Here is a 9,388-nt window from a genome sequence, read left to right as displayed (position 1 = left end):
ACCTTCTAACTTGTAGACAGCCGTGAGCACGTGTCCATTTGAATCAATGGTGTCCACCTCGTATTCTCCTTTGGCGGCAGCACAAGCTGACGCAAAGCTTGTTCCACGCGTCTGCGCAATAATTACACCGTAATTAAGTTGTCGAAACACTGGAACAAGAACGGCACGCTATAGCACGGAATAACATTAGTTGTATAGAATAAAAGATTACAGCGCAACGGTGGCTTGCCATAAAGCGTCCGCTACCGATGCAGACAGCGCACGTATTCGGGGCAAAATGAGACCCTTGGAGAGGAGTGAACATCTACACTGTAAAGTTGACGAAAAGATATGTGACGCATGAGGTGATGAAAGGTTTTTACGCCAATTATGATATTTCAGCGTAGAAGAAATATTTGAAGAGCCGCTGTCTTGTATTTGATTTACTTAAGCTTTGTATTGCCACTTCATCACGTCATGCGTCACATATCTTTTCGTCAGCTTTACAGTGTGATGTTCACTCTGTTCAAGGGTCTATTTTGCCAATCCGCCTTCTCTTGTTAGCGGACTCTTTCTGCATGGGGCTGTTCGCTTTAGTCTTTTCTTTATAGGTTTTTTGTTATCCCGGCTCAGCGTGTTCTTGCAGTGTTTGAATCTTACTCGTATGCGCAGACGCGTGGCACAAGCTTTGCGTCAGCTTGTGCTGCCGCCAAAGGAGAGTACGAGGTGGACACCATTGATTCAAATGGACACGTGCTCACGGCTGTCTACAAGTTAGAAGGTGTGACATCGTTGCAAGATTCAATGTAAAGCTGCGTTGTTGACAGTTGTCTGCGCTTTGTGCAGCGGTGGGCTCGCTGGGTACTCCTAAGGGCCGAGCATCTTTTCTTGAATTGCCATCCAAACTTCCACAGCTAAAATATGTGGGCTTTGGTGTCACGGAAGCAGGTCTACAGTCCAATTCTCAAGTAATAAAAGATTTGGCCGAGTTCCTGCTAGCTACCTACACAAGTATTCGAGGTATGAAGCCGATGATAATAACTTAGTGAATTACACACTCACATGTTGCTGTCTTTCAGGCAACAATCTATCCCTCATTAATACTGACAACTTTCCAAACAACGGTTACCACATCAAAAAGCTCGTGCTTGAGCTGGACTGGGTTAAATCTGACGACTCGACTGCGTTTCGAGCATACTTAAACACAATGGTGCACTTTCACAACACAATGGTCGACCGTATTACAAACCACCGAGCAAACGACTCTCTCGTTCCTCTCACCGAGCCTCTACCGGCCAAAATTCTTGCCATTGAAGATTTGCATGGCGTGCTGGAGGCCGGTAGCTTCCACAACGTTCCAGGTGTTTTCGTGCGTGCAAAAAAGTCGGAGATTGCCAAAGATTATTTGCTCAAGTTTTCCTTGGGTAATGCCGTCAATTCAGCAATGGTATATCTACTGGCACTCTCTCGTCAGCGTACAGCAAATCAGTATCACCAATTCCCTATTATTAGCGAGTACCTCGATCTGCTTTTTGAGAAAGACATTTTACCAACTCTTCTTGCTGGTCATGTCGCTGACCAAGAGGCTCGCAGTTTCTATGCAGAGTGGCTTGTGCGTATGAAACACCCTTTCTTCGGACTTGATAACTTTTGGGTCTCGCAGAACGCACTCCTGCGAGTGCATGTGCGACTTCTTAACTCTGTTAATGTTAACGTTGCCAACGATGTCAAGTACCAACCAAGTTCATTTATGGCATTTGCAACAGCGGTTGCTCTGCGCTTTTTGACGCCATCGCAAAATGATGCGAGGCATGAAGCTTCTACTATCTTTGTGGGTCAAATGGATCCCATCAACGACAATACGCCTCTTTATTCGATCACAGACGAAACATGGAACTATGACTCTGGACTCACCGCCAACGTGTCGACGGGCAAGTACAGCTTTGATGACGGCGAAAATGGACGTGTATCTCGGTTGTTGTGCAGTGCTAGCCAGCGAGTCTTAAGTAATCGTAAAAGCAGCAGCAATCAATTTCCCAAGTCAGTTCGTGCAAAGCCTTCCTTTGAAGTGTCCAGTGAAGTTGGTGTAGCCATTGCCAGTGTGCTAAGCTCTGTAAAAGGCTTTGACCTCACGAAAGACGTGTACGTTTCGTTTGCCGCTGACGTTGCTGCGCTCTACCATCGTCTCATATCTGGCAAGCAGACGGCTTTGGAGACACTCCAAGATATACTCCGTAATCATAGCACGAGTGAGTATCTTGCGACCAAAGAAGAGGTCACTACATTCGTCCGTGAGGCTGTGGCCAGTGTTCAAGTTATAGATGTACATACGCATCTGTTTCCTCCGAGTCATGGCAACCTTATGCTATGGGGCATTAATGAGCTTCTCACTTACCACTACCTGGTGGCGGAATTTTTGCAAACGTCACGTATACAAGTAGAAGAGTTCAATTCGTACCCAAAGGAGCAACAGGCTGTTATAATTTGGCAGCACTTGTTTATTGACCGGTCGCCTGTGTCTGAAGCCTGTCGTGGTGTGTTGACGACTTTGCACTTGCTGGGCCTCGACCACCTCGTGGCGAAGCGTGATATTGCAGCGATACAAAATTGGTTCAATCAACAAGACCCTGAAGAGTATGTGGATACGGTGTTTCGTCTCTCAGGACTCAAGTATGCAGTAATGACGAACATTCCATTTGAGCCAAAAGAGGCTTGTCACTGGCTGGGCGACCCAGCTACTAACACACCGCCACCTGCATGGTCGCGTAAATACTTTCGCTCGGCGTTGCGTGTCGACCAAGTCTTGCTGGGTGACTGGGCCTCTATCGGTCCAACGTTGGATGTATTTAAGCTGCCGCATACTTTGGCGGGAGTACGCGGTGTGTTGGAAAAATGGATTGATATCATGAAACCAGAGTATTTCATGGCGAGTGTTCCCATCTTCTTTGAATATTCGGACGAGAATGCGCTGGAATCGACATCCGACACATTGCCGAGCGGGTATGAGCTTTTGACCAAGGTTTTGTTGCCTCTGGCGGAGAAAAAAAACCTTCCAATCGCCCTGAAATTTGACAGTGTGCGTCCTATCAACGCTTGCTATGGTGTGGCTGGTGACGGTGTGAAGCCTAGTAACGTCGACATATTGATCAACTTGTGCAACGATTTCCCACGGGTGAAGTTTTTGGCCACATTCCTCTCCCGTGTCAATCAGCACGAAGTGACGGTGACGGCCAACAAGTTTCCGAATTTGCACTTGTATGGCTGCTGGTGGTACTGCAACAATCCGTCGATCATTGAGGAGTTGACACGCATGCGTATTGAGATTCTAGGAACGGCGTTTACGAGTCAGCACTCGGATGCACGAGTGTTGGACCAGCTCATCTACAAGTGGAGTCATTCGCGAGATGTGATTGGAGAGGTCTTGGTGGATATGTATCAAAAACTGTTTGCAACGGGCTGGAAGGTGTCTAAAAGCGACATTGAACGTGACGTCCAGCGCTGTTTGGTCAGAGCTATGAAGAATTCATGGAAAAGGATATATAAAGATGGCATCTACTTTGCAAAAGTGAAAGTTCAAAGACTGATTTAATTTGTTTTGTACTTGGATACTAATTTTAGCTTTCCAGTAGCGCAAGGTACTCGTTCGCCTGTTCAACTTTGCCAGCTTTATCGAGTGCAATAATAAGTTTTGCGTGAAGTTCCATCATGCGAGTCTCCTGCTTTTGTCTGGTCGTCGTCTCCTTGACTGATATCTCCTCACTCTTTAGCATGAGTGTCTCGCGCCTTAGCGCCTGCTGCTGCTTCCATTTGACTACCTCAAAGTCAAGGCGCCGAGACTCAATCGCCAGAAGCTGCAGTTCGGACTCTTTGGTTGTCGAGTTCGAGGTGCATGGATGTTCGGGTACCTCGTTTATGGATGTTTCGTGGGTCTTCTTGGCCAAAGATGGCTCCCTAGTCGCAATCTTGCGCTTTTTCCTATGCAATTGAGACTTATCAGCAAGTTTCTTTGTAGCCCCCTCGTCTGAGTCACTCGTGGTGTCATTCAAAGCTGATAGACGCCGGCGATCCGACGTCGACCGCTTGACGTGCATCGCTCTCTTTTCAATAATATTATTCAGTATTATCTTCGAGAGGTACTGCCAAAATCATTTTCTGTAAGACTATAAGTTTTGAGCAGCACACTCGACTTGCCGATTTCTAGAAAGCAATTTTAGCCGCTCGGCAATTTGCTCGACAGTAGCACCAGAGAGAATCATGAGCGCAATAACGTCAGCTTGGATGCTCATACGACGAAGCTCAATCTCCTTTCGAGCAAAGATTTCGCGTGACTTCATCTCGCGACGTAGCAACTCCACCTCGTCTTGCTGGAGCTCCTTCTCGCGAATCCACCGAAATTGCTCAAAGGCGAGCTGCTTGGCGCGAAGAAACAAGCGTTTTCGTTCAACATTAGTGTCGTTGGTGAAAGTGCTAGTGTTGCTAAGCAAAGGAGGAATCAAGCCAGTTTCAAGCATCGCCTCAGCTTCGCTTTGCTCAACCCTTGAGCCTACGCGTGAGCCTGGCTGAACATTACCATTTGCAGCTCTACGAGCTGTTTCGGAAGGACGTTGACTGAAATTCATTTTGTCGGAAGCTGACGCATTCCGTTGACCCAATTTGTTAACACTTCTTGCTTCTACTATATCTTCCGTATGGCCACTTGGGTCGTTCTCGGTCTCTCCAGAGTCCGTTTGACGATATTGAAGTCCATTCCGCTGCTTCCTAAGTAGTTCTTGACGCTGTGAGACGACTTGTGCAATAGCAGATCGAAGAGCATCAGGAGCTCGAGAACGAGGCTGGGCAGGAACGTTTTGCATCGCTTGGACCGAATTATAGGCCACTTTTGAAAAGGGTTGTACATCACTTGAATGAATATCGGAATTTGAATCTACGATCCGAGACAATGAAAGAGGTTGTGCCTCATTAAGCTCTTTTATTGGATTTTGGCAATCATCATTTTCCATAATAGCTTGAACAGGATGGACTGGCTCATTCGATTTTTTATTCTGAAAGTCATCAAGTTTTTATTTAATCAACTGGCTTTGCGCATACTGGTCACACATGGGATAACGTACCAGCAACATTTCAGTAGTTGTTAGTGAACCGGCTCTTGTTGCGATTAAAATATTAGAAGAAGCCGTCGTGCTATGTTCCATTGCTGGGGTCGCGGCCTCGATTTGCTTGCTTTGGTTATTTCTACTCGTTGCCATGCGCACTGGTATCTTTATAAATCTATCAGGAACTTGAGACGGTTTGTTATTCTCCCCAAAATCCTTGGCCCCACCAGAGCCTTTATCTACGCGCCTCACTTTTCGTTTCCGTGATTCATCGTCGACATTGTCAGCCGCCTTGAGTGATCGCGGCCGAGTTCTGTTGTCCACATTAGTTTCTTTTGCCGACACCAATGGAGACTCTTCGTCATCGGATAGAAGCTCGATGACCTCGAGAAATGTGTCAGCTTTTTCCGTCTGCTGCTGCTGTATCGACTCTAAAGGCTTTGATGACATTGTCGAAGGCGCTTTAAGTATATCGGAATTCTGAGCTAGCATCGCTTTCTTGCGTGCACTTTTCTTCTTGCTTCCAAGTTGATGTGTTTTCTCTCTAAGCTTTGCTGTGCTCGATCGAAGACTAATATCATGTCGTGAAGTCTTGTCCTTTGCGCTTTTTTTATTCGTCTGTCCGCCACGCAACGTCCGATTTATGGATCGAAAAGAATCCTTTTGACGTGTCGGACTGTCGGTTCCTCTCACTGTCTTGTCTCGCTTAATTGTCCTAATTAGATTTAGTTTAGCTGAATCCTTCTCCTCTAACGTTTCTTGACTCTTGTCTAACAAGGTAGCTTTACGCCCAGCCATTCGAGAGTTCATACCACAAAGCATTTGCAATCTAATAAAATGCGGACACATGGAATTAAGTTTGTCCTCGACGGTTTTAATGCCAAATACAATGTCCGTCTTGCTCAACGTGAATCCTGGCTCCGAAGCTTGTGTTGCTGTTGCTTTAAATAAGATCAAATATCGGTGAAGCATTTGCTTTGCAAGCTTGCTATCCCACCTTGATTGAGGTAGGACCTTGTTCACCGATGCGGCCAAATCATTTAAGGCTTGAGTTTCGATCTGTTCCGACTGGTGCCGATCACCGTCGCTAAGATGCCGAGACATTCCTGGGGGCCCTGAGAATGCTGTCGCTCGTAGAAAATTGTCATTCTGCTCGAGCCACGCAACGATGGCGTCACGCTCGGACTCTGTCTGCTCTGTCATATTAAACCCGGATCAGCGCTGCTCGATTATATACATAGTAGCGACTTGTGATTGGAGAAAAAATAATTTAGCTTTGCGTTGGAAGTGACGCCTCTACAGGTGGCAAACTTGATGCTAGATATTACGATTTTAGTAAATTCAATTACGCGTTCTTAATAGTCGAGAACTTCGTTGGTAGCCCACAGATGCTGTTTTGGTGCCTCAAATGTACAAGGCTGTCACTTGCAATTCAACCGCACATAGCCCTACAGCATCGCACTAGTAGCCCTGTCCAACTAGCCGATTGGTGAAATCGACATTCTACACTCGACCAATCAGTGCAACAAGTGTCCACAATCTCTTATTCAGTCTCCAATATGTTTTAGCCGCGAGTTGAAACTGATAGCTAATGATCAGTTCTATATCACTCCTTATTCCTTAGGCATGTACATTTCAAATCCTGAAAAGAAAGTTGCCGAGACGCGGATGGAAGCGTCTGACTCACTTCAGTTATCAAACCGCTAATGTGGCATGATGGGTAAAATTCCTTTTCTATTAATTTGGGTAAAATCATTAAAGTCAATTTGACTTATGGGTAATACGCGTGTCAGCCCCTGCTTGAGGCATTCTCGATGAATATACTTATCTTCGGGTGCTTTCTCAGGTGAGGCAATTGCTTGCCTTTTTACACCGTTTTTTTTCGCCCGTGGAAAAAAAAACAATCTGTACCAAAGGGAGACGAAGACGACACAATATACACCGATCGACAAAAGCCTTTGGGTGTAAGAAGCCCAGGCCCAGATTATACACTAAGGTCCCTAAATAATATTCTAAGAGAAAGAAATTTCCCTGGTGACAATGGTATAATAGTAGGGTCTTAAAAGTGATTATTGTCTAACAAACTGAAAAACTTCAATCTTTAAATAGTTTAAGAATATAAAACTTGAAAATCTACAGATACATCAAGTAAATTATTTAAAAGAAACGGCTCATGATTAGCTAATAAAAACGATGGCTATAAAGATGCATAGCCGTTTATCTATGGAGATAATTATTTAAGAGGCATAATTAGTTTAAATAGCATTTTTATTATAAAAGTAGATTTGAAGTTAAAACTCCTGGCAGGCCTATTTTTTATTTTATACTTTGTTGTATCTGTGTTCGTCTGACAGGTTATTTCTAATTTTGTCTAATACCACAATTACTTTTAATCTCTTGTAGCTCATTTAAAACCTTTTTCTTAAATTTTAATATCTATGTAACTTACCAATTTTTATTTGGTATAAGTTAAAAGTCAGATTATATTTTTGTCTTTAAGTTTATTAAGGGTGATTTGAGAATCATATTCCTATATTTTTACCAATATTTAATAAGATTGAAATTCATTTATACCATACAGGATGTAATGGGGTTAAAGAACCGTTGTTGTGGTATATTTTCATGGGTAAATACCCTTTATCCTATTCGAAAATGGTTAGTTACTTAAATCCCATTTATTATGGGTAACAAATGTGGTCGCCAGATATAAATCTGGCGGTCGAAATCTATTTTAAATTAGCTAGGGTAAGGTTTTTAGATTTAAATAATAAAATAAAGTGTAGTTATCCTTTTGATCTTATAGCGTCAAGTACCTTCCTAAGCTTGCGCATTGATCTGTAAGAGATAGAAGCTTTTCAAATGTATATGCTCTTGGGCACTAGTTGCTACTTAATTCTACGAGCCCTGAATCCCTTAAACTAGGATTCATTGAGCTTTAATAGCTTGTACGACTCCCTGAGTTGTTAAACCCATTCGTTTTATAGGACTAAGAGACTCTCTGAGTCTAAAGTTTTCCTCTGACTTAAGGAGCGAGGTAGCCTCGCTACACCTGGTAGCACTCGTAGTCATTCTACGTCTGAGTCTTTATAAGACTATGCCTTCACTGAAATGGAAGAGTTTCCAGAACTGTCGGAAGGGGCAACGCGCTTCTTATGACAACTCAAAGCTCTACTTGGGCTTGAGCATGTAGAGTTAATTATATCTCAGAGACCAGAAGTCACCCCTACCGATCTTGGTGGTGTAGTGGTCCGCCACTCACTTCAGGACCGGGAGGCCCAGGTTCGATACCCGGGGCCAACAAATCCCCCAAACCATAATGGGAGGTGGAAACAAAAAATGGGACCATTAGGTATTCAAACCAGCAACCCATCTAGCGATTTTAGCCTTACCCGACGGAAACTTCACCAAGACATTCTTCCAAAATTCTCAGATTTCCTGTTTAGATTACATGTAACGGGCTAAAGTTGCCCTAATGTTACACAATCCCCGTTAAGTACACTTCGTGTACTTAAGGGGATGGTCAATTACTAAATATTAGTAAGTAGACCCAACACTCGGGTGTGGTGCACATTTGTGACCAACCCTTGTGGATGTGATGCACATGGGTGCATATAAATTAGGAGGGATGACGCTAGCCGTCATCTATAAAGATACGCTCGCAATACATATTAAATGATATCTATAGAGATATCATTTTAATTGGTAAAAATAGGTATTTGTATTTAATTCTATTAAATACAAATCAGTCTGAAAACTACTTCTACTTGGTAAGTGCGCACGAGGAGACGGATGACGGATACCGCTCCCGTGACGACACTTAACCAGAGTACTTAGTTTGTTGGGTGAGGTCTCTTGCGCGCCCACCATAACTACCTCACTGCACGCAAGAGAAGCAGGTTTAACCGCTTCTTCGCTGTGCTAGGGTGTGTGTCTAAGTAGAGCGTGGCCGCATTACGACGTGCCCGCCTACACTTGGTAGCACTTGAAATCCTTCCCACGACCCGCATCTCTGCGTGTGTACGTGAGGATGAGCCTCAATATTGATTGGGCTCATTTTCCCCACCTCTCCGAACATCATCGGGAGGTGGCAGGGCTAATGGCGCAGGGACTTGGTGAACAAGCCCTGGCCAGGCTCCTGGGTAGTCCTCCTGAGCAACATGTTGCTCAGTTGGAGCAGTTTGAGGCATTCGTGCTCGGACAGCGGAGGGCCGCGTCCGAGGCACAGAGCCATGCTGCGGCGGAGTCCGTCACTCAGACTCAGGATGAGCTGAGGCATGAGCAGGCTCGGAGCGAGGCTCTCAACAGGACTGTTGAGA

At 44.7% G+C, this 9,388-nt stretch overlaps 3 protein-coding genes across 3 annotated transcripts in view; 1 reads left to right on the top strand and 2 right to left on the bottom strand.

Annotated features, from left to right (window-relative positions):
- CCR75_001438 (uncharacterized protein) overlaps positions 1 to 3,568 on the top strand; it is a gene marked incomplete at both ends in the record, with an annotated part of 5,223 nt that extends 1,655 nt beyond the window's left edge. The window contains 4 exons of the mRNA XM_067959541.1: positions 489 to 565; positions 591 to 760; positions 826 to 999; positions 1,059 to 3,568. Coding sequence (XP_067823749.1) covers positions 489 to 565; positions 591 to 760; positions 826 to 999; positions 1,059 to 3,568 — 2,931 coding nt within the window. The remainder of the gene's footprint in view (positions 1 to 488; positions 566 to 590; positions 761 to 825; positions 1,000 to 1,058) is intronic.
- Positions 1 to 3,601, bottom strand: part of CCR75_001437 (uncharacterized protein) — a gene marked incomplete at its 3' end in the record, with an annotated part of 5,970 nt that extends 2,369 nt beyond the window's left edge. Inside the window, exon 1 of the mRNA XM_067959540.1 lies at positions 1,042 to 3,601. Coding sequence (XP_067823750.1) covers positions 1,042 to 1,077 — 36 coding nt within the window. The 5' untranslated portion in view covers positions 1,078 to 3,601. The remainder of the gene's footprint in view (positions 1 to 1,041) is intronic.
- A 538-nt stretch (positions 3,602 to 4,139) lies between these two features.
- CCR75_001436 (uncharacterized protein) lies at positions 4,140 to 6,275 on the bottom strand (the record flags this gene model as incomplete). Its single annotated transcript, XM_067959539.1, has 2 exons — positions 4,140 to 5,021; positions 5,091 to 6,275. 2 exons carry the CDS (start codon positions 6,273 to 6,275, stop codon positions 4,140 to 4,142), a joined length of 2,067 nt encoding a protein of 688 aa, XP_067823751.1.
- Positions 6,276 to 9,388: the final 3,113 nt, after the last annotated feature.

The sequence above is a fragment of the Bremia lactucae genome, linkage group LG19 (assembly GCF_004359215.1).
Source record: "Bremia lactucae strain SF5 linkage group LG19, whole genome shotgun sequence".
NCBI classification, from domain to species: Eukaryota; Oomycota; class Peronosporomycetes; order Peronosporales; family Peronosporaceae; genus Bremia; species Bremia lactucae.
Note: the sequence above shows the minus strand (reverse complement) of the source record. Positions and strands in the feature narration are given on the sequence as shown.